This window comes from Meleagris gallopavo, chromosome 29 (assembly GCF_905368555.1).
Source record: "Meleagris gallopavo chromosome 29, MGAL_WU_HG_1.1, whole genome shotgun sequence".
In the NCBI taxonomy this organism is placed as follows: domain Eukaryota; kingdom Metazoa; phylum Chordata; class Aves; order Galliformes; family Phasianidae; genus Meleagris; species Meleagris gallopavo.
The window spans coordinates 4524136-4546332 of NC_139432.1; the positions used below are offsets into that span (position 1 = coordinate 4524136).

Sequence of the window (22197 nt, forward strand, 5' to 3'; positions counted from 1 at the left end):
CACTTCCGCAGCACGGCCGCGCAGGCGCAGTCGGGGTGCGGCGGGCGCCATTTTGTTACGGGGCGGCCGGAGGCGGAGGGCGCCGCTGGGCCGCGTTTCCGGGTGCGGCGGGCGGAGGCCGCGGGCGGCGGTGAGGAGCGGGGCCGGGGCTGCGGGGACCGGGGGGGGCCGTGCCGGGCGTCTGCGGCGCCGGGCCGTGTTGGGAAAGGAGCGCCGGGTCGGGGTGCAGCCTTGGGGCCTGGCGGGGTGCTGCCCGGGGAGCGGCCTACGCGGAGGCTCCGCCGTCCTCGCAGCGTCCCGGTGCGGGGCCTCCGCGTGCGCCGGGCTGCCGGCCGGGAGCGGGGCTCGGCTGTGCCGCGGGTGGAGGCGGCCGGAGCCGCCCTGACAACGTGCTGCCGGTGCCGCCTCTGCCCCGCCGAGCCCCGGACGGACGGACGGACCGACAGACGGACGGGGCCCGGCGCTGTCCCGGGTTGACCCCGAGGGCTGACGGCCGGCACCGGGCGGCCCATCGCCGCGCACTGCCGGGTGCCGGGAAGGCCGCTGTGAGCGGAGCTCCGCTGCTGCCCTGCGCGTCCCTGCGCTCGCCCTCCCGGGGTTCTCGTCGCCGTTGACCCGCTCTGATGAATGCCGCGTCCCTTCGCTCCCTGCCCGGCTCCCCCAAACGTTTGCGCCCGCCGGTTGCGCACGGGGGAGGTGCGAGCCGCCCCCCGCCCGCAGCTGATGCTGACCGGCTGCTCGCCGCCCCGCTGCGGTTCCCAGGTAGGCCGGGAGCGGCGCAGAGCCGGTGTGGTGGCATCCCGGCTGCGGGCGGAGGTTTTGCGTGGAAGTCATTTCCATGAGCTGCGGCAGAGCCGGTGCCCCTTGCAGGCGTGCTTGGAGAGGTGCCGCTGTCCCAGCGCGGCCCCGCTTTACCTTTGGCAGAGTTGGCTTTGCTGCACTGCCTGCCTGGGCTGCCCCGGCCTGCCCTGCGCGCTCTTGTGGGTGTTGCTGCCCTGCTGCTGTTGGCCGTGAAGGATCCGATCCGGCCTGTCTGCCTGCCTGGCTGGGCTGTGCTCTGCAGGGCACACTGCAGCATCACGTGCTGCTTCCACAGCTCGGCTGCTGGGCTGGTTCGTGCTTGCTGAGCACCTTCCGTCCCTGAGATGATGTATCACCGCTGCTCCACAGAGCCTCTGGGTGCAGCTGCCTCTTTGCACCTTGCCTGAGCACAGTGGCTGTGGGAGGGGGCTGCCTCCTGGCACCAGAGCCCTCCCGGCCCCATAGGAATGTGAGCACACAGCCTGCTTTCCCATGGCTGCCGGCACAGACCCCTCTTTGTGCTGAGCGGGCTGAGGGCGGGCTTGGCTCCGTCCCTCCGCACTGTCGGCGTGCCAAGCCCAGTGCTGCCATGAGCGTGTGCTGGGATGTCAGCATGGATGACTGGCACCATTCTGCCACCTTCACCCCCTGCACTGCTGCTTCTGCAGCGTGTGAGATCTGTTTGAATTAATTCCTCCAGCTGTAAGTAGGTGCGTGGCTCCACACGGCTCCCAGCCAGCCGGCACTGCGGTGCATGAGGCTGCAGAGCTTGTGGCCGCTGTAGCTGCAGGATGTCAGGCCCTGAAATGAAAGCTGCCGTGCAGGAGCACAGCCAGGCTGTGGGGCTTTCTGCCCTTGCAGAGCCGGGTCTGGACGCGTTACCTCCAAGTGACGCAAGGCTGCCCTGCTCCGCGGGTGCCAGGGCGCGTTCCAGGTCAGGGCTCGCTGCCCGCTTTGCTTTGCTCTGAAGTGCTGTCGTGGAGGCGCTCTGGTCCTTGTCTGACCTACTTACTTACATCTGGCTGCTTGGAAGGAAGGCAGATTTGCTCTGCCAAAGAAGTAGCTTTCTGCTGGGAAGCAAAGGTGGGAGGAGGGAGCCGGGGGGGAAGTGCCCTCAGAGCGAGGGGCCGAGCGTGTTGGGTTTCTGCTGTCTGTGCCAGGGCAGTGCTGGAATGAGCGCAGCTCCCCGGGCTTACTGCTCCAGTGTTACCGGCTTGGCTTGAATGTGAGTTGGTCTTTTCCTGAGCTGGATCAGTAGCCCACGGGCATTGCAGTGCCGGCAGCAGGGACTCCTGAGCCCTGCAGCTCTGTGCCCTGTGCAGCACCGTGCTCAGCTGCCTCTGCACTGCTTCCCACGGCCCCTTCCTGCTCCCCTTCCTTGCTTCCTTTCTCCCAAGCATCTTGTCAGGAGACCTGGAGATACCTGCAACACCGGCCGGACCAGCCAGGGATGTGGCACCTGGGCAGAGATACTTGTGGGACAAGGAGTGACGCTGCTGGGTGAGCGGAGGCTCGTGTTCCACTTTGCTTTCCCACTGTGAGGTGAACTGACAGCCGTGGGGCCGCTCAGGAGCCACACAGATCCTGAGCCTTGGGCAGCTGCGTGCTCACCGGCAGTGCTGGCACGCAGGGACCGTGCGGCCATGTCTCAGAGTCTCTGTCTGTCATCCTGCATTAGTAGGTCACATCTCAGAGCGAGCCCTCCTTCCCCTCTGTGCCGGCCGTGCGCTCACAGCATGTTCTTGGCACCTGCTGACCTGGCAGTGCAGGGTGCTCACTCTGACAGCGCTTGGCTCGCTTTCCCCCTGCAGCTCGATGCCCTGCACCACAGAACAGGTGCTCAGCACCCCAGTGTGTGCCCAAGCCCTGAGATTTTCATCTCATGCGAGGAAGCTTTGCTGGGCTGCGTTGGTGACATGTGGCTGTTGTGCAGTGGGAGCACCCTAGTGACTCGTGCCATTAATGAGGCCCTTTTTTAAGGTGTCTGCAGCTTTAGGGTCTTGCTCAAGCATCAAGCACATGTGTGGTGTGTCGCAGAATAACATTTTAGTTGCTGGATCTTCTATGGTGGCTTGTACATTTGTCTCTAGCTGGTCTCACTGCAAGCCTGCTAATGGGAAAGGTGCCTTTCTTCAGGCGGTTGAACTCTACAGAAGCAATCAGCAGTGATTTTGGTTTCCGAGCAGCTGCTTCCTCGCCGTGAGATCAGCATGGCTTGGGGTGGTTTGTTGGAAGTCCACCCTGCTGCCATGCCAGGCCGTCAGGGCTGTGTCACAGCAGGGCTGGAGCTCAGGATCTCCCAGATAACCTCGGATGCTTCCAGTGGGACCTGTCCCATCCACGCCCTGATCCCAGTCTCGTTTCCCCAGCGGGTGCCACAGCTGCTGTCAGCGTTAGCTGGGGGTGTTGAGCTGGAGGTGCTGTTCTGCACAGAACTGCTCGCAGTGATGGGGGAAAGGCTGCGGGTTCCTTTGCTGGTGCTGCTTCACCTGCGGCCTGGCTGAGCCTGAAGGCAGGCCGTGATGCTTTGCTGCAGCCGACGTGTTCGGCACACGAGTTATTGCATGGGGGTGGCTGGGCCCCTCTGCTCCATCCTGCATGGAGCCTCACATTGTCCTCGAGGAGCCCCTGTTGCTCTGGTCTCGGTGTGGGAAGGCGCGTGTTTGGCAGCCGCTACAAAGCGCTTCTGTCCGTCCTGCAGCACATTGTTCTCCACGGGCTGCACCTCACGTTATTCTCGCCCTCGAAGCCGTCGGGAAGTCCTCACGTCTCCCTCTGCTTCCTCCCGCTGGAGCAATCGGGGACGGTGGTCAGAGCACGAGGAGGTCTGAGCAGTGCAGTCCTGCCGCGTGCCACCCTTCCCTCCCCGCCTTCCTCTCCAAAGCTGGCACCCACACCGGGAGCAGCAGGGAAGTGTTCTGGCCCCGTGGGAAGGGCCTTTCCTGCCCCGTCCTTTGCCGCAGCCTAATGGCAGGACGTGAGTCCTCGCCGCTGATTAAACGTTTCCTCTGCCAAATGAACCGAGCTCTGCGGAGAGCTGTGAGCGGATTGTGCAGCTCGGGGACCCGGCACAGCTGGGGCTGTGGTGGTGGAAGCTGAGGCTGCACAGGGTGCTGCAGTCGCTCCCCGGGGCGTTAGGAACTTTTTGTTCAGGGTTTTGTTAAAAACGCATTGTCAGTGACCGTGGGTTGTGAATAATTCACAGTGAGCCTCTGAGTCCCGCGGGGTCGCAGCGTGGCTGCCTGGCTGCACGCAGAGATGCGCCGGCTCTCCGAACCGCTCCAAATTGAGGTGGCAGCTCTTGCTCTGAAAGCATGCTGATACGATTTTAAAAGCCTGAGTGACCTTAAATCCTGTGATGGCTGTCTTTCGGGATAAATTATTTATGTCGCGTCTTCAGGGCCGCCCGAGCCCTCGCTCGGAACAGGCAGAACTGTCAGGGCCTGAGCCTGGGAGGGCTGCGCTGGGGTCGGGGAGGTTTGGATGGGGGAAGAAGGGGCAGGAAAAGGAGCGCTGCGAGGCGGGGGTGGCGGGCAGGGAGCGACCGGGGCCGGCCTGGAAGGCCTCCCCAAACCGGTGCAGCTGCATTCTGCAGCCGACATCAGAGGGTTGGAAATTCCTCTTGATCTGCAGTTCAAAGCCGCTGCCTCCCTGAGGATGGAGCGCTTCATCTCGGCTTTGCAAATGCAGGCTGGCCGCGGAAGCAGCGTGGCTGTGAAATACAAATCTGCCGCAGCGCCCAAATCTCCTGAAAAGCGCGGAAACGGCGTCTGAAGGTCACTGCTAAAAAAAGCCCTCAGCCCGCCGTGAGGAGCTGCAGAATCCAGGGCTGCTGTCGGGAGAAGGCACCGCGCTTCCCCTTGGCGCGGAGAGCCCTGCAAAACGCCTGCAGAACACATCTCAGGTCCTGTGGCCGACAGGGCTGGGCCGCGCGGGGGGAACGCCGGGCTTCGGTGGCACTTGGAGCCCCAGACGCAGCAGGAGGTTCTGCCGTGGGGCCGCAGCAGCAGAGCTGCTCCCCGGTGGTGCTGAGCAGCGCTCCGCAGGGCCACCTCGGCTGCAGGGAGCGATGACTTTTCACACCTCGCCTTCCTCCCGGTGTTCTTACAGCTCTGTGGTTCTCGTTTGCATTTTGAAGGGGAGCCGGAGTGCCGATCCACCCCTCCTGGCTCAGAGAGGAGCTGGCTGTGCTTTGATCTCACGGCTGCCTTTCACGCTGCCCTGATTCGCGTCTTCCAAATCACTTTCCCTGCGAGCGCAGCTAGCTGCTGCTGCGGCATATGGAGCTCAGCAGAGCTCGGGGAAAGGAGCCGTGGTGCCGAGGAACAAAGGGGAGAAATGCAGAGCAGCCGCTGTCTGAGCGGCATTGTTTCAAAGCGCCCGGTTTCCGTAAGGCAGACATGAAGGGGTGCTGAGCGGTGCTGGGAGAACCCTGTGGGGTTTTTTCACCCTTGGAGGCTTTAGCTTGTGTCTCCCTGTCCTTATCAGCCGTGTCTGTGTTCAGGAACATTAAAGATGTAGGCTTTGTTCGAGACAGATAGCGATCGCCCCGGCGCTCCCACCTGGAGGTCTCGGTGTTTCTCACGGTTTGAAGTGGTGGGCACTGCCATGTGCTGCGTTCGGTGCCTCTGGATTTTTGTTTTTCAATGTGACCTCTGCTGCTAATCCACAACGTGAGCAGGGCTGTGTGCTGCAATGAAATGACCTGTTTCTGGGGAATTCGGCTCCACTTTATCCTCAAGCTGCTTTAGCTTAAACTCCTTTCTCGCACTTCTAGGTCAGAGCCTTCATCTGGATGCGGCGTTCAGCGTGGCAGCAGTTCAGGGCCGCGTGAGATAAGGCAGACAATGACTCATGGTTTTCTTTGTAGAAGTGCCCCTCTCCTCAGCTGTGACCACAGGAGGTGACACTGCTGTGGGACTTTCCCCACCCGGTCCACCCATGTGGGCAGCCGGGCTCCGCGGCGCCGTGCTCCCCGTGCAGCCTGTGCTCGGAGTGCAGATCTGCACCGTCCGGCTGTGACTCGAAGTCGGGGTGAGGTGTGGAGCAGGGCAGACGTGTCTCAGGCAGCTCACGGTGCTGGCACCACGCCTGTGCTGGCTGCTGGCTCCAACCCGTGACACACGAGTCGCAGTCGGGAGCCCCGGCACGCTGCTCTGCTCATCACCTGCAGCTGCTGACCTGGTGCTGCAGACGCGCTCCCACTTGGGCAGGGAAGGAGCACGGGGAAGGAGCTCCACGTCCCAGCAGCTCCCTGGTGGGTGTGTGCCAGGTCTCACTCACCCTGCTGGGTCAGGGCAAGGCGTGCTTCGGGCAGCAAGAGGCCCTCTGGTGTGAGAGATGGGGGCTGGAGGCACAGGCTGGCCAATGGTGCTGCACGGGTGCCAGCAGGGAAGCGCTTCCCTCTGTCTCCTGATGTTTTCTTGCAAGGCCGCTTGCAGTTGAGGAGCTTCTCACCCAGCAGAAGAGCTGCTTTTAATTGCAGGTGATTTATGTATTTATTTTCTCATGCCGCAGAGCCCTGGCTGTTGGCCGGAGGGCAGAGGGAGCTGCTGGCGTAGCCGTGGGGCTGCAGGGATGTGTCCCTGTGCTCTGCAATGATATGGAGATGTGGCCTGAAGATGGACCTGATTGTATTTTAGGCTCTGTGTACTGCAGCAGTAGTAAATTGTAGTTTATTGTAGAAGGTGAGAAGGGGTCTGTACAAGAAATTCACTTGTGTAAATGTGTTGGTGGCTGCTCTGCTCTCATGGCCTGGGGATCTGGGATCAGGAGGCGAAAGGTGCGGGTGCAAACCCGCTGTGCTCCTGCCTGGTGTTGGTGTCATGGGTTTCCCTGAGGCTGGAGCTGCTGTTCTGGAGAGGGACACCTGAACATCCTGGGGTGCACACGGGCGTCCCGTCACTGCATTCCTATTCCCTGAGCTGCCAGGGTGGCACAACCCATGGTGCTGCTGTCAGAGGCACGAGCCCAGCCTGCACCTCCTGGTGATTCAGGCTCCTTCCTGTCCCTGCTCTGAGTCCACCCCGGACTTGTGAGCTGCGCTGCTGAGAGCTGCTCGGGCTGAGCTGCGGAGGGTATGGCTGTGTTTGGGAATCAGGTGGGTTCCAGTGTAATTAGATCTGTGCTGGGAATGCTTGTGTGGCTGCTGGCTCACGCAGACACCTTCGAGGGCATCTGTGGGGTTGTTGCAGTGGAGTTGGACACGGTACGCTGGCTGCCATCTGAGCGTGGCACAGCAGCAGTGGGTGGGCATGTGATGGAGCAGGAGCCCTGGGTCCTCTGTGTGGCTGTAGCCCCAGGTGCAAGGTGCTTCTCCTCTTCTTTCCCCTCAGTCCTGACTGCTTCTTCCCTTCCCACAGGCATGAGTGACCAGGCTCATCCCCAGCACTGAGCAGCCGCAGCCGGGCCACCATGCCAATCCCACCCCCGCCGCCGCCGCCCCCCGGCCCCCCGCCGCCCCCCACCTTCAGTCAGGTAAGGGCTTCCCTCAGCATGCTGCCATCTGCCCGTGTTACCCGTAGCGGCCTGGCCGTGCACTGGGCTGGCCTTGCTGTGCATGCGGGTGAGCTGCTGCTAAGAGGCTTCTCATCTACAGGCGAACACAGAACCACCAAAATTGAGCCGAGAGGAGCAGCGCGGCCGTGGAGCCCTCCTGCAGGACATCTGTAAAGGGACCAAGCTAAGGAAGGTGACACAAATCAATGACCGGAGCGCCCCGATCCTAGAGAGTGAGTACCCCCCTGGCATGTACCCCACACTGGGTGCTGCTCTGCGCTTCAGCTGTGTACTCACCAGTGGCTCCTGGTTGGAGGAGCCAATCACACCAAGTATAACCTCTGTGCCTCTGTCCTTCCAGAGCCCAAGGGCAGCGGTGGCAGCAGCTACGGCTCCAGCTCAGCTGCGATCCAGCCCAAAGGTGGCCTCTTCCAAGGGGGCGTGCCCAAGCTCAGACCTGTGGGAGCAAAGGACGGCTCAGGTAAAGGCCCTCAAAACGTGGTGAGTGAGGGGCCCCCTGGATGGGAGGTCCCCGAGCAGGAAAGGGTTGAGGATGTGCCGTGTTTGCGTGGGACGTTCAGCCGGTTAGCAGCAGGGACCCCAAACTGCCACCCACGTGTGGCCGCAGACCAGCGGTGTTCTCTGTGCCGCGGCACCCCCAGCACGCCGCCCTCCTCGCAGCGCTGCGTGCGCTGCTGAACGCTTCTCACTGCTATTTTCTGTGGCAGCCTGCCTTCCAGCAAGGCAGCAAGCGGTGAGAGAGGAGCTGCGTGTGGCTGTGTGCAGTGCCAGCTCCCTGCCTGTGCCAGACAGCACTCCCCGCGGTCTGGCCCTCGCCGCAGAGCGGGCAGGCTGCCCCGAGCAGGGGCTGCGCCGTCCCTTGCTGTGCCTGGTGGCTCACTCCGCTTTCCCTCCCCACAGACAGCGCCGGGAAGCAAACCCTGCAAGTCCCCGGCTCCAGAGCCGCTGCCCCCAGGCCCCCGGTGCCGGCCAGCAACAGCCGACCTCAGGATGATTCTGACAACAGCCGAGCCTCTCCGCCGGAGCTGCCGCGCACGCAGCGGCCATCCCTTCCAGACCTCTCCCGGCCCGGCACCGCCAGCGGCACCGGCATGAAGCACAGCTCGTCTGCGCCCCCGCCGCCCCCCCCGGGCCGCCGTGCCGCCGCGCCGCCCGCCCCCCCGCCTGCACACGGCCCCAAGGTCTCCTCCTACAACCGGGAGAAGCCCCTGCCGCCCACCCCGGGACAGCGAGCGCCTGCTGGCAGGGACGGACCCCCCGCCCCCCCACCCGTCAAGCCCCCGCCCTCCCCAGTCAGTATCCGAACGGGGTCAGGGGCTCAGAGCCAGTCCCTCGCCCCCCCACCGCCCCCTTACCGGCAACCCCCCGGCGTCCCCAACGGCCCTTCCAGCCCCATCAACGAGTCTGCCCCGGAGCTGCCGCAGAGGCACAACTCCCTGCACAGGAAGACGCCGGGCTCCTTGCGGGGTCTCGCACCGCCGCCGCCTGCCTCGGCCTCCCCGTCCCTCCAGAGCAGCCGCCCCCCGCCGCCGGCCCGGGACCCCCCCAGCCGTGGTGCAGGTGAGAACTCTGCTCTTCTGGGCCCGGTTGTGGCTGGTGAGAGATGCCCAGGGAGCCGTTGGAGCTGGGAAGCAGTGAGGTGGTTCTTCCTGCACCGGGCGATTGGCATTGAGATTGACCCGGGGATGGCTTCTGGGTTGTCTCGTTCTGTTGACAGCCCTGGTTGTGTCTGGCTCTTTTTGTCTGTTGTTGGCAGTAGGTTGTGGCTGTGCAGCTCAAGCGCAAGTGGCCACCGTGTCCTCCTGGGGTGGGAGAAGAGCGTGCTGGAACTGCACACTGTGGCTTCTCCCCTGAGCTTCCTAAATGTCAATGTGGCAGTGACAAAAAGCTGCAGCAGAGCCTCAGGAATGCTCCAGCTCTATTCTGTGTGCTGGATTTAGCACTGCGAGGCTCGGACACCCTGATGCAGTCCTGGTGTCTCGTGTGCACACCAGCGGTGCTGTGGCCCCCTCCCAAGAGGTGACTGTGGAGTCCCCTCCTTGTCCCACTGCTGGGAGAGGGGACAGCGTTGTCCCGGTGCCCCCGCCTGCTGCAGGGCTCCATGTCCAGCCCGCAGCTCCAGCCTGGGCCCCTGCCAAGCCGCCGTACTTCAGGCTCTGCCAGAATCCTCTGCTGAGTTACGGCTGGCGGTCCGCTGCCTTAGTCTGTGTGTAATTAGCCTAACGAGGAGCACGACCTGCCACCGTACTTTGGTGGGAGTGAGGGGACAGTCAGCAGGGCCGCTCTTTTGGTAGCCTCTGGGTCTGCTTGGCCTCTGGGCTGAGGGGCAGGACTGGGGGCTCGTGCCCACCTGGCCCTGTTCTCCTCCACCCTTGGGTCTGGCAGGGAGGATGTCCCTGACCCCGCTGCGGGGCCGGGGGGGTGTCACCGTGGGTCCCCTTGTCCCACTGTGCAGATGCTGACCTCGCTCTCCTTGCAGCCCCGCCGCCCCCGCCACCCATGCTGCGAAATGGGGGGCGTGATGCCCCCCCGCCCCCACCACCCTACAGACTGCATGGTTCTACTGAGCCCCCCAGCCGCGGGAAGCCACCCCCACCGCCCACCCGGACGCCTGCAGGGCCACCCCCACCCCCACCGCCAGTGAGGAACGGGCACCGGGACTCCATCGCCACTGTCAGAGCATTCCTGGGTGAGTGGGGCCGTGTGCTGGGGAGGGATGGGGGGAACCCGGGGGGCTGACTCCTTCGGCCTTGGCTCCCGTCCGCAGCCCGCTCCTGACCTGCCCAGTTTTTGTTTTCCTCCCCTTTTTTCTGTAGATGACTTTGAATCCAAATACTCGTTTCACCCCGTCGAAGACTTTCCAGCCCCAGAAGAATATAAATACTTCCAGAGAATCTACCCCAGCAAAACAAACAGAGGTAAGGGCGGAGCATCCCGTGGTCCCCACCGTGCCCTGCCGCGCTCCGGAGGCAGGAGGTGGCAGCAGAGCCACCCGCTGTCCTTGTCCTGCTCCCAGCAGGCAGTGTGCCTGGGTGTCTTGGGCTGCTCAGTGCTGTGGCTTTCCTCTGGGCTCCGCGTGTGCTCCTGGGGACACCGGCTGTGCTGGCAGCGGGCTGTGCTCCTGTGCTGAGGGCGTTTGGTGCCGGAGCGGCTCTGCAGGGACTGTGAAGCGCCGGTGTGGGGCAGATGGGTTTGGGAGCCCCCCCCCCGCTGCCCCGGCACTGCCTGTGTCCCCATTAGCCCCTCTTGGATGCGGCACATCCCTGCACGGAGCGCCCTTGCCGTGCTGCTGCAGTGTGCCAGCCCTGCGGATCCCGGGGGGGACTCTGGGGAGAGCGGGATGCTCGGTTATTTTTAGAGCCATGAATGTTTAATGTGGATTTGAAAGGCCCCGAGCCTTCTGTGCGTGCCGCAGCGGCTGCTGCTCACATCACAGCTCTGGAGTGGCGCGAAGGGGGGGGCTGTGCGGGGGGAGAGGCCTGGTTTCACCGTGCTTTCTCCTTGCAGCCACACGTGGGGCCCCTCCTCTGCCCCCCATCCCCAGGTGAAAGCGAGCTGTGCCGGCGGTCGGTCCTGAGCACAGCCAAGAGCTGCCCCCCCTTCTTCAGACGGACCCTCCCCACCTCCCCGCCCCCAGGAACCTGCATGAGAAACTCCCGGCACCTTCAGCTATCCCAGGACAAGCGGACGCCCCCGGCCCACGCTCACCACGAACCCACACGGCTCTTTTCCCCGCAGCCCCACGTTGGACCCCGCGCTCCAGGCAGCGGGCAGGGCCGGGGGCGGGCAGCGCGCTGCTGGGGACGGACACGGGCGAGGGCCGGGCCTGGGGGGCCTCGGAGCAGAGCGGGGCTGTGGTGGCCGTGGGACGGGGCCAGCAGAGCCCTCCGCCCCAGTGCTGCGAGCTGCGATTTCGCACAAGAGCTGCTGGGAGGGGGGCCGCGCCCCCCACGTTGGGTCCGGGGAGGGCGTGCAGCCCCGTGGTAACAGCGCGGCACCAAAAGGAAGCGTCGGCTGCTGGACGTGGGCTGTTTGCAGGGGGTCTGCGGCCGGGGCTCTGGGGGCTCTGTTACGTGGGGGGGGCCGGGGCTGCGCGTCGTTTTGCCTTACGGGACTGCTGGCTCCGGCTCTGCGCAGCGCGGCGAGCTCCCATTAACCGTAATTACTGATCTATTTTGTACGTTCTAAAGCTGTCCCGTAGGAGGAGGGGCTGCGGCGGGGTACTAAACCCTCACCTTTAACCGTTCTTTGTTCGTTCGTTCGTTTTCTACGACGCTGGAACCTTCGGCAGGTGGGAGCGAGGCCCTGCGCGGAGGGGGGGCACCGTTTGGTTTAAATAAAGGCAGAAAAAGCCCTCGAGCGCTCGGCTCAGCCCCTGGGGGGGAACGGCGGGGGGAGGGGCTGAAAAAGGGAGAGGGGAAAAGCCGTGAGCTTGGAACTGCGTTTAAATAAAAGTAATAAAGGTGCAGCGGTGTCGGTACTGGGGGTTCAGGGGGGAGGGCTGGGGGGGCTCGGGACCACGGAGGGGTGGAGATGGAGAAGGGGCCGGGGCTCCCGCCCGCTGGACTACACTTCCCGGTATGCATCGCGTCTCCTCCGCGCCTCCCGGCATGCCCCGCGCGCTGCCTTCCATTGGCTCGGAGCCCCGCCCCGCCGGGGGTTTGGCGCGAGGTCTCGCGATTGGCGCCGAGGCCGTGAGACGCAGCCAATGGAGCGACGGGGGCGGGGCCTGGCCGGGCCGGTGGCGGGAAGTGCGGAGCTGAGGGCTGAGTTGGCGCGAGAGGGTGAGCGGGGCTGCGCGGATACGGGGGGCAGAGCTGTGGGCAGGGCCGGCGGATAAAGGCGGCGGTTTGGGGTCGCGCCGTAGGGCTGGGGCACGGGGAGCAGGGCGGGAGCCGGGGGAGGGCGGCGCGGGGCCGCCGTGTGGCTGGAGGGGCTGCGGAGAGGCGGCCGCGGAGCGCGGGGCTGCTTCCCGCCGTGACCGCTTCCATCCCCGCAGGGCTGCAGCCATGTCCGTCGCCCGCCCGCAGCGCCAGGCCACCATCGCCTTCCCCCGGCGGCGCGGCGCCCGCTGCGGTGCCGCTGCCCCGGCCAAGACCCCTCCGGCCGACCCCGCGGACCCCGCTGCCCGGCGCCTCTCGCCGGTGTCCCCGCGCCCCGTAGAGCCCACCCCCGTCACGCCGTCACCCCGGAGCACGGCGCTGCCCCTGAGCCCCCGCAAACGCCTGGGTAAGAAACGTTCACCTCCTGAGGCTCCTCGGTCGGGGCAGCCCCAGCCCTGGGCACCGTGATGTGAGGCTGCGGCGTCCGGTCACACAAAGCTTCCCTTCTGCAGGCGACGACAACCTGTGCAATGTGCCCCACGCCACGCCCTGCTCCCCGGCCAAGCGCTGCAAGGAGAACCGCGGCTGCCGAGTGCTCTTCGGGGACCCCACGGCCTCCCCAGGAAAGCAGAACGCCCCAGGGCCGTCCGTGCTGCAGCGCGGGCAGGAGACGCCGCAGGGCTCGGGGCGCAGCGCAGGGCCCACCCGCAGCCGCCTCTTCAGGCAGGAAGGTGGGTGTGGGTGGCAGCGGGACGTGTCCCTAAAGCTGGGGACGGCTTCGGCCCGTCGCCCACCCTCGTCCCCCTCGTTTTTCCCACCTCTGCCCCAGGCACGTGCTACCAGCAGGCGAAGCGTGTGCTGCACGCGGCGGTGCCCGAGCGCCTGCACGGCCGGGAGCAGGAGGCAGCTGCCATCCGGCAGTTCCTGCGGGAGCACGTGGCTGCACGCCGCCCCGGCAGCCTCTACATTGCAGGAGCACCCGGCACTGGGAAAACAGCGTGTGTGAGCTGCGTGCTGCGTGACTGCAAGGTGTGTGAGCATCCCGTAACCCCGCCCATGGGGGCTCGGGGTCTGTCCCGTGGCCTTAACCCTGGTTCTGGTTGGGCTTTCGGGTCTCATCCCATTCTCCCGGTGAGGACTTTGGGTCCTGCACCTAAGTCTAACTCTGCTCCTGGGAGTGGGCTCAGGGTCCAGTTGCCTGCTCAGACTCTGCTTGTGGGGGGTTTTGGGTCTGCCTCCTTCCCCTAATCTGGTTCCTAGGGTGGGCTTTGGGGCCCCTGGTCCTTGGGAGAGTTTGGGAAGAATCTCGTCCCCTGTCCCTGACACTGCTCCTGAGTGTGGGTGGGTTTTGAGGTCCCCTACTGTGCTCCTGGGGTGACTTTTGGGATCCCATCTGCTGCCCCTAACTGCACTCCTGATCTTTGCAATGCCTCCTGCAAGAGGCTCAGAGTGAGCACGTGGGGCTCTCCTATGGGACTTCACAGGGTGGGCAGTGGGATGCGGACACCCCCGTGTGACGCTGCCCCATCCCCACAGGATGAGCTGGCGGGCAGTCGCAGCGCGGTGCTGAACTGCATGGCGCTGAGCAGCGCCCACGCCGTGTTCCCTGCGGTGGCGGAGCAGCTGGGGCTGCCCACGGCCGGGGCAGGCGGCAGGGAGCTGGCACGGCGGCTGGAGCGGGCGCTGACGGCCAAGGGGCCCATGCTGTGAGTCACCTCCTGGACTGGGGGGAGGGGACACGGTGGGGCGGGTGTCCCTGTGTCCCCGGCGGGGCTGTGGGCTGACCGTGTGCCCCGCAGGCTGCTGGTGCTGGATGAGATGGACCAGCTGGGCAGCAGGGCACAGGACGTGCTCTACACCATCTTCGAGTGGCCACGACTGCCCGGCTCCCGCCTGGTCCTCATTGGTGAGCGCGCGCTCCCAGCCCCTATAAATCGGGGCCCCACAGCCCCAAAACCAGAGCCCTCTGCCTTCCTCACCCCGCTGTGCATCGTAGGGTTGGCCAACGCTCTGGATCTCACTGAGCGCCTGCTGGCACGCCTGCACACCCCCCCGCTGCCCGGCCCCCGCCTGCTGCGCTTCACCCCGTACGGCCGTGAGCAGCTGACGGCCATCCTGCACGGCCGCCTGGAGCAGCTGCAGGGCGGCCCCGTCCTCGAGCCCAGCGCCCTCCAGTTCTGCGCCCGGAAAGTCTCGGCTGTGTCTGGGGATGCGCGCAAAGCGCTCGATGTCTGCAGGTGGGTGTGGGGCTGTGGGGGCCTTTCTGATCCACACCGTTTGGTGATGCTGGGATGGTCCCAGCTGCGCTGCACGGCCCCGTCAGCGCTCCCCCAGCTTTCTGCTGTGGAGCTTCCCCACTTCTCCCAGCCAGGGCTGTGGGGAGCACGCGGCTGTGTGACGTGCTGGGGAGAGCACGGTGTTGTGTGGTCGGGGGGGTCCGAGCCCACCTTTGGGTGCTGATGGGGCTTTGCTCTCAGGCGTGCCGTGGAGCTGGTGGAGCTGGACGTGCGGAGCCAAACCCTGCTCCAGCCACTGCCTGGTGGTGAGTGACTGACTTCCGGAGGGGGCACTGACCCTGTGGTCCCACCTGGGAGCTCTGTGCCTCTGCCCGTTTCAGCATTGCAGCACCTGAAACCCTTCTGCCCCTCTGCAGGAGACCCCGCAGCCGCGCCGTGCCCCGTCCCCAAGAGAGTGGGGCTCCCGCAGGTGTCCCGTGTCCTCTCAGAGGTGTTTGGGGACAGGATGGCAGCAGGCAGCCCCGGTGCTCACGATGCATTCCCGCTGCAGCAGAAGGTCCTCGTGTGCTCCCTGCTGCTGCTCGCCCGGCACCTGCGCACACGCCAGGTCACGCTGGGCAAGGTGAGTGGTGGCCGTGGCCTCCTCAGGGTCCCCAGTGTCCTTTGGGTTCTCCACAATCTCCATCATCCCTGAAGTCCTCTGTGTCCCTGAGGTCTCCAGTGTTTCAGGGTTCTCTGTGGTCCCTATGATCTCCAGTGTCCCCCCCATGGTACCCAGTGTCCCCTTGAAATCCCTGGGCTCCCCATTGTCCCCTGGCTGCACCTACACTCCCTGCTCCCCCAGCTCCACGATGCCTACAGCCGAGTGTGCCGGCAGCAGCAGCTCCCTGCAGTGGACCAGGCGGAGTGCCTGTCCCTGGTCACCCTGCTGGAGTCCCGCGGTGTGCTGGAGCTGAAGCGTGCCAAGGACACTCGCCTCACCAAGGTAGGTTGGGGACAGCTCTGGGGACAGCCCCTGCACGCCGGCCCTGTGGTGCTGAGCACTGTGTCCCCCCTCCAGGTGTCCCTGAAGGTCGAGGAGGAGGAAGCACAGCACGCACTGCAGGACGCCACGCTGGTGGGCAGCATCCTGGCACGAGGGCTGCTCTAAGGCCCCCCCGGCCCACGGTCACTCAGTGGTTTGGTGGCCCCGTGGGTGCACGGTGGCACCGCAGATGCTCGGCGCAATTCCCACCCTGGAGGCAATCATATGCAGTTTTATCGTTATTATTTTATTAATTGTTAATGGGAGGGTGGTGCCTGCTGCAGCCCCCCACGGTCCCCCCGGCCTTGGTGAGTTCCTCCGCTGGGTGTGGGGTTGGCTCCATCAGAGCTGTGCAGGGACCCCAAGGTGGGGGGAATGCCTGGGGTCCCCCCATTCCTGTAATAAAGTCCTGCTTAATTGTGCTGCTGCTGTGGGCTTTGCAAACCCGTTCTGTGGGTGCAGGGCTGGCCCCGCTTGGCCTCTCAGTCCCGTCCCCCCCCCCCCCAGCTCCTCCACTTGTGTTAAATAACGACAGTGCTGACCTAATTCTGCAGCTTCCCGGCTGCGGGGGGGCGTGGGGCTGCGGTGTTGGGGGGGGGGCTGCAATCTCTGGGTGCCCCAATCTCTGCCATTGCCCTTCCCCATCCAGATACTGTCCCCCCACCTCTGACATTCCCCCCTCCCCAGGCCAGGGGTGTTGGGGTGAGGGTGGGCCCAGAGGGTGCTGTTCTCCTGTAGGGCCGATCTGTGTTCCTGCTGTGTGCAGCCATAGGGTGAGGGGGGGAAGGACAGATTTTGGTGCCTCCTCTTTGCTCTCTGTCCCAGGACTTTGCGTCCTTTGTCACCTGTCCCCATGCTGTGGGGCTGGCTGGGGCAAAACCCTCGGGGAGGGGGTGTCCCCATGTGCCCCCCCATCCCATGACGCAGCCCCGGTGGTGGCGGTGCCTGGAAGGAAGCGGTGGCCGCGTGTGACCGCAGTGACGCAGCTGTGATGCGGGTGGCACCGCGCCGCCGTGGGCCCCCCATGGCACTGCATGAAGATGGCACAGGGGATGTGAGCAGAAGGCAGCGGCCACCTGTGCCGAGTGGCACATCTTGGGGATGTCCTCGCAGTGCCACAGTGATGGGGACAGCGCAGGGAGCGTGGCACCACCTCCGTGCGCCAACGTCCCCCCGCCCAGTGCTCTGTGTCTGTGCCCACGGGCATGGCGGGGGCTCGTGTCCCCTCGCCGGTGTCCCCAGAGCCTCGCTGTCCTCCCTTGCACTCTCCTTACATAAGCAGCCACGTGGCTGGGCACGGTCCCCTCCCGCTGCGCTGTCACCGCCGGCACCCAGATTCCATCTGACAGCCGCTTCCGCTCCGCTGCGCCCGTGATGGGCACTGGGGACGGGGGGCACAGCACGACCCCGCGTGACCCCGCATGGGGACACGGGCACCCACCCCACGGACACATCCCATAGGGGCGCGGGGCCAGCCGTGGTCTCCCGCTGCTGTAGGGTTGGGGGCGGCTGGGGGGGGGGCCAGCCGGGCGGGGGGCCGCGCGCATCTGGCAGTGATTTGGTGCATTCCTCCGGGCTGAGCGCATGCCGGCGGCCCGGCCTGGCTGCGGTGTGTGGGGAGGGGGCTGCAGCGGGACCGGCCCAGGCTGCTGTGTGCGGCGGAGAAACTGAGGCACCGTGGGATGTGAGGGCAGTGCTGTGCAGTGCTGCTGCTCCCCTGTCCCAGCAGGGTGGGTGGGCAGCGTGTGGTGGCAGTGGCTGCTGAGGCCCGGCAGTGGGAGCAGCCCCACGATTCGTGCATGTCTGCATGTCCGTGTGTCTGCATGTCCGTGTGACTTCGTGTGCCTGTGTGCCCATGCATCTGCCTGTCCGTGTGTCCGTGTGTCTGTTTCTACCTGTCCATGCATCCCTGAGCCCAAATTCCCAATGTAGTTCCTGCAGACCCTATTGCTGCTCCCTGCGTGAGCTGTCCGTGTCCCTGCAGCCCCCGGGGGCAGCTCAGGGTCCCCCAGGACCCCTCCAGCCCTCCCCCGTGTCCCAGCTACCTCCCTCCCTGCCGCCTGCTCCCTAGCGCCGTCCCCCAGGGACCTGGCCACGGTACAGCCCCCCCCCCGCGCTCGACCCGTCCCCCTGGGTGACCCCCCCGCCGCCCTGGGGAGGCCATGAGGTCCCTCCGCCCCCGTCGGGGGGGAACTGTCCGCACCAGGCCCTGAGCGAGCCGACATGGAGCAGCTCCGACCCCTCCCAACGGAGGGACTGGGATAGGGGAGGTGGGATGGGGGGGAGGTGGGAAATGAAGCAGAAGACGCGGCCCCTTTAAGCCCGCGCGGCCCCTTTAAGCCGCCCCCCCCCCGGGCGCGGCGCGCGCACCCACTTTCTCCCCTTCCGCCTTTCCCGCGACTTCAAAGCGCTCCAAGCAGCGCCGCCCCGCCCCCCGCGGCGCCCCATTGGCGGGAGGGGCGGGGCCGGGGAGTGGGGGCGAGTGAGAGCGCGACGGGGGCGGGGCCAAAGAGGGGGCGTGGTTCCTGGCGGTGGGCGGGGCCAGCAGGAGGCGGGGCGGCGCGCGCCCTCCCGCCCTCTCTCCGCCGCCGCCGCCGCCGCCGCCGCTGCGCCCCGGGCTGAGCCCCGCCCGGCCCGGCCCGGCCCAACCCCGGGTAAAGTTTCCCCCTCGAGCACATGACTCGCGATGGCCGCTGCCTCCTCGCCTTGAGCTCTTCCCTTTCGCCGTTCCGTCGTTCTTCGGCTCCGCTCGGGTCGCCGCTCGCCGCCATGCAGCCGCCGTTACCCGGAGCGTCCCGGCCGTGAGCGCCGCGCGCAGGTACCGCTCCCGCTGCATTGTGTTCCGGGGGGGGGGGGCGCGGAGCGTCGCTGCGTTCCGCCTGCCGCGGCCCCGTGCCGGACTGACTTCCCCCCTCCTCCCCCAGCGCCCCCGGCGGCACTGGGTGCCCCCCCCATAAAGGGGTCCTTCCCGGGAAGGGGGGTTTCCGTGCGGAGAAGGGGGTGCTCCGAATGGAGGGGGGGGCACCGGGATCCCCCCGTGGTTCGTTAAGGTTTTGCTCCCCCATTTTTCTCTTTTATGATAAGGGGGGGCTGCTCCGGGTCTCCCCCCCTTTTCCCCTTTCTGGCTCGGGGGTTGCAGACCCGCTCGCTTTTCTCGTTCTTTTTTTTGCACAGGGGGCTCCTGGGATGGGTGCCACCCCCCCGGCTCCCATCCAGCACCCAAATGAAGGCTGGTGGCGTGGGGGTGTCCGTCTCTCTTAGCGGTGTATGGGGGGCTCAATGGGTGCAGGGTGCTGAGGACCCCCCCGGGATTCATTACGGTTTTGCCCCTTTCCACCCCCCCTCCCAGCCCCTTTTATCCCCTTTAAGATTCGGGGGCTTCTCTTGGGTTGGGTGCTCCAGGATCCCCCCCCCCCCAGCTCCTACAGGGGTGGGACCTTCCCCCGTTCTCATAGGACATCCGAATTAAGGCTGGAGGGGGGGGGTCCATTCCTCCCCGCTGTGGATGTGGGTGCTGGAGGAGGGGGTGCAGTGGGTGCTGAGCTCCCGATCCCAGCTCTGGGTTCTGAGTGCCGCCCCCCCCCCCCCCCCGGGGCCCCCTCCTGCCGCAGCCCTCCTGGCACCGAGGGGGAGGGGGGGGGGGCACGCAGCCGCCGCTTCCCCTTTTTTGAGGGGGGAGTCGTGGGGGGGTACAGGGCGCTGCCTCTGCCCCGCTGCGTGGGTCGGGCAGTGCCGGTGCGCGGGGCTGTTTGTGTGTGTTGGGGGGGGGGACACCCCCGGGTGGGGGTCCGGGGGGGCGGCGCACGGTGTCTGCGGCACTTCCTGGCTGTGGGGGGGGGGGGCGGTCCCGCGGAGGAAGCCATCCCTCTGCCTGGCTGACAGCGCTGGTGGGCGGCGGGGGCCGGGGAGGGGGTCCGGCTGCTCCCCCCCCCCCCCCCCTCCGGCACACAGCAGCAGATGCTCACTCACGCAGGGGCCGCGGAGGGGGTGGCTGAGACCCGGCCAACTCCACACAGCAGTGCCGGGGGGAGGGGGCGTGGGTACTGAGTGCTGCACGGACCCCTGAGATGGGGGTGGGGGGGAGGAGTTGTCTGTGACACCCCCACCCAACCAGGAGCCCTCCAACGGCGTCCAGCACCGAGCAGAGAACCCCCTCCGGCTGTCCTCGAATCTTTGACCTTTGACCCCGTTGTCCCCTTGCGGTGATCCCGGCTGTGGGGCTGGGGGGGTTCGTCCCTTTTGGGGTCCCGCTGTCCCCGCACTGCCATCTGCCTGCGGCTGCGTGGCCGCCCCGGCCGGATTAGCGGCTGACGGCCCCGTGGCTTAGCGGCCCTGCGGTCCCATATGTCAACGCGGCCCCGCGCCCTGCCCTTGGGGGTGACCTTGGGGCGGGGACACGCGTGGCACTGCGTGACACGGCCGCGGGGACCCCCGTGGCTGCGGCGGTGCCGCGCTCCCCGTGTTCGTGCCGGCGGCTCCGCGGTGCCACTGCAGCCTATGGGCGGCACGGAGGGGACGGCAGCTGTGCGCCGCGTCCTGCCCGGGTGTCCCCACCGTGTCCCCATTGTGTCCCCATAGCAGCACTGCCCCGCGGCGCTGGGATTCACCTCCGGCCCTATTTATAACCGCGGGCCGCGGCGCCGTGCCACGCTCGCAGCGCGGGGCCAGCTGCGCTTCGTGTCCCCGGCCCTTTGTGGGTCACCGCCACGGCGTTGTCACCGACGGCGCTGCCGTGGGGCGGCGGTGCGGCACGAAGGGAGGGGGGGGCTGCGGTGCCGGGGGGCCGCGATCGTATCGGCGGTGCCACATGTGCTGATTACAGAAAATGGGTTAATCTCCGCGCGGCGGCCGGCGGCTCAGCGGGGGGCGGCTCGTGGCCGGGGCCGCGTGCGTTCGGTGCCCGGCGCGGTGACGGCACCCGGAGTCGGTGCGAGCCGTGTCCCAGCCTGGGCTGCCCGCGTCCCACCCGTGGGTGCCTCCGCTTTGTGCCGTGCTGCGTTGTGCCGCGCTCCTCGGTACTGTCCGTCCACCGAAGTGCCGTGCGGGGCCACGCTGCTCCCCGTGCTCCAAACAACCGGAGGTCACCACGGCACGGCGCCGGGCACCCGGAGCCATCGCACCGTGCCCCCTAAGGATGCGCCGTGCCTGTGGGTGCTGCCAAAGCAGCCCCGAGCGGTCTGGCAGCGTCCAGGTCGTGGTGCCATTATGGTGCGAGTGGCACCGGGAGCCCGTGGGTGCTGTGACACTCGGACGGGGCTGTCCCCCAGGGGTTGGCAGTGCCCGTGGTGCCACCGGAGCAGACGGTGCGTTTTGTGGGCGGCGGTGGCGGGGCCGGGGGCCGTGGTGGGGCCGGGCAGCTGTTCCCGGGGAAGAATGGCGCGGCGGCGGTGTAACCGGAGCGCTGTTCCCGGTGTAACCGGAGCCGGCCCGGCTGCGACAGGTGGAATTTCAGCGCGCCGCTCCTGCCCGGCTGCGGGCACCGGCGGTGCTGCGGCGATGCGCCCGCGCCGTGGGGCGGCTGCTGGGGGGTGCGCGTCCCCGTGGGGCGGCGGGGACGGCGGCGGTGCCGCGAGATGCCGTGGGGCCGAGCGAGGCCGCGGGCTCAGCCCCGGGCCCCCCGCCCTGCCCCGCAGCTCCGGGCCCCGATGCCCACCCCACGGCCGCGCTGTGCCGGCGGGGCGCGGTGTGAATCACGGCTGCCCGGGGACGTGAGAAACGTGACGGTGACTCACGGCCGCGGGGACGTGGAGATGTGGGGAGGGGGTCCCGCCGCTCCCATCCCGGGGGGCGCTGCCGGGGGGCGGGGGGGCCGCGTGCCGCTCGCGTGCGAGGCTGTCCCAGCGCTGACAGCAGCGAGGAAACCGCGGGCTGCGGCCGCACGGCGGCTATGGGGCGCTTCCTGCTCTGCCCGGGGGGGGGTGGGGAAGGGGGGGGCAGGGGCTGTGTGCCATGGGGGGCATCGCGCCCACGTCCCCCACGTCCCTCATTCCCACTGAGCGGAGGGGCGGCCGTCACCGGGGTGTGCGCGTGGGGTGCGGGTGGCGGCGTCCTCTGCGCGGGGTTATGGAGGGCGGGGGGGGGCTGGGGGGCCGGCAGTGCCACCGGGGACGCGAGGACACGGGGCCGAACCGAACCGAAACCGCGCGTCCTGGGAATCGAGAGCGGAGAGGGGAAGCTGCGGGCGCGGGCGTGCCGGGCAGGGCCGAGGGGGGGCAGCCGGGGGGGGGGGGGGGCACGGCCCCGGTGCCCCCGCTGAGCCTGGGGGAGTCGGCGGGGGCAGCGGGGACACACAGACGCGCAGGGCGGCGGCCCCACCGCTCCGTGTCACATCCGGCGCTGCCATCGCGCGGCAGGAAGCGCCGCGGGTTCGGGGCTGCGGGGCGGCGAGCGGAACCCCGCGGTGCCACGGGAGCGGCGCAGCGCCGGGGGGCTCCGGGCCCCGCGTTGGGGCGGCGCTGAGCCCGAGGTGCGGCCTGGCCGGGCTCCGCGTGTCCGTCCGTCCGTCCGCCCGCTCCCCTGGGCCGCCCCCGGTCTGGGCGGAGGACGCGGGGCCGGACTTGGCCGTTCCGCGCGGGGTTGGAACGCGGCGCCGGATTCCAGGAAGCTGCGCGCCCCGTCCAGCTCTGCCGGGGGGACTGGAGGAAAAGGCGCCGGAGGAGGAGGGGGGGCGCGGGCTGCCACCGCGTACGGCCCCTGTGGGAGCCGAGCGCGAGGCCGGGTGCCCGGGACCCCCCCCGTTCGGGGGCAGCTGCGTACGCGGGGTCTGCGGCCCCGTCCTCCGCCGCGCGCCCAC

At 67.3% G+C, this 22197-nt stretch overlaps 3 protein-coding genes and 1 long non-coding RNA gene across 5 annotated transcripts in view; 3 read left to right on the forward strand and 1 right to left on the reverse strand.

Annotated features, from left to right (window-relative positions):
* WIPF2 (WAS/WASL interacting protein family member 2) lies at positions 1-11679 on the forward strand. The gene is made up of 8 exons (XM_085210869.1): positions 1-130; positions 7164-7278; positions 7400-7532; positions 7661-7780; positions 8221-8880; positions 9800-10009; positions 10137-10238; positions 10828-11679. The coding sequence occupies exons 2-8, from the start codon at positions 7216-7218 to the stop codon at positions 10866-10868; spliced, it is 1329 nt and encodes a 442-aa protein (XP_085066995.1). The 5' UTR covers positions 1-130; positions 7164-7215; the 3' UTR covers positions 10869-11679.
* CDC6 (cell division cycle 6) lies at positions 11467-15826 on the forward strand. 2 transcript variants are annotated; one of them, XM_085210863.1, is made up of 11 exons: positions 11467-11611; positions 12320-12549; positions 12656-12874; positions 12973-13172; positions 13680-13849; positions 13943-14049; positions 14140-14380; positions 14621-14685; positions 14797-15002; positions 15225-15365; positions 15441-15826. In XM_085210863.1, exons 2-11 carry the CDS (start codon positions 12330-12332, stop codon positions 15528-15530), a joined length of 1659 nt encoding a protein of 552 aa, XP_085066989.1. In that variant the 5' UTR covers positions 11467-11611; positions 12320-12329; the 3' UTR covers positions 15531-15826. The 2 variants fall into 2 exon arrangements, with proteins under 2 accessions (XP_085066989.1, XP_085066990.1); XM_085210864.1 differs by lacking the exon at positions 11467-11611 and adding an exon at positions 11999-12104.
* LOC146542599 (uncharacterized) lies at positions 15636-18248 on the reverse strand. Its single transcript, XR_014879999.1, has 2 exons — positions 18110-18248; positions 15636-15800 (listed from the first exon to the last, which is right to left on the reverse strand). It is a non-coding gene; the product is annotated as an uncharacterized LOC146542599 (long non-coding RNA).
* Positions 18080-22197, forward strand: part of RARA (retinoic acid receptor alpha) — a 15856-nt gene continuing 11738 nt past the window's right edge. The window contains exon 1 of the mRNA XM_085210868.1: positions 18080-18222. The gene's annotated coding sequence lies outside the window, so the exon portion shown is untranslated. The remainder of the gene's footprint in view (positions 18223-22197) is intronic.

Excerpts from the sequence above, each read along its gene's own strand:
- CDC6 (XM_085210863.1), top strand. The coding sequence starts at position 12,330 with ATGTCCGTCGCCCGCCCGCAGCGCCAGGCCACCATCGCCTTCCCCCGG. Across the intron at positions 13,850-13,942 it reads ACGGCCAAGGGGCCCATGCT|GCTGCTGGTGCTGGATGAGA; the intron begins GTGAGTCACCTC and ends TGTGCCCCGCAG. Across the intron at positions 15,366-15,440 it reads AGGACACTCGCCTCACCAAG|GTGTCCCTGAAGGTCGAGGA; the intron begins GTAGGTTGGGGA and ends TCCCCCCTCCAG.
- WIPF2 (XM_085210869.1), top strand. The coding sequence starts at position 7,216 with ATGCCAATCCCACCCCCGCCGCCGCCGCCCCCCGGCCCCCCGCCGCCC. Across the intron at positions 7,279-7,399 it reads CGCCCCCCACCTTCAGTCAG|GCGAACACAGAACCACCAAA; the intron begins GTAAGGGCTTCC and ends TCTCATCTACAG. Across the intron at positions 8,881-9,799 it reads CCCCCCCAGCCGTGGTGCAG|CCCCGCCGCCCCCGCCACCC; the intron begins GTGAGAACTCTG and ends CTCTCCTTGCAG.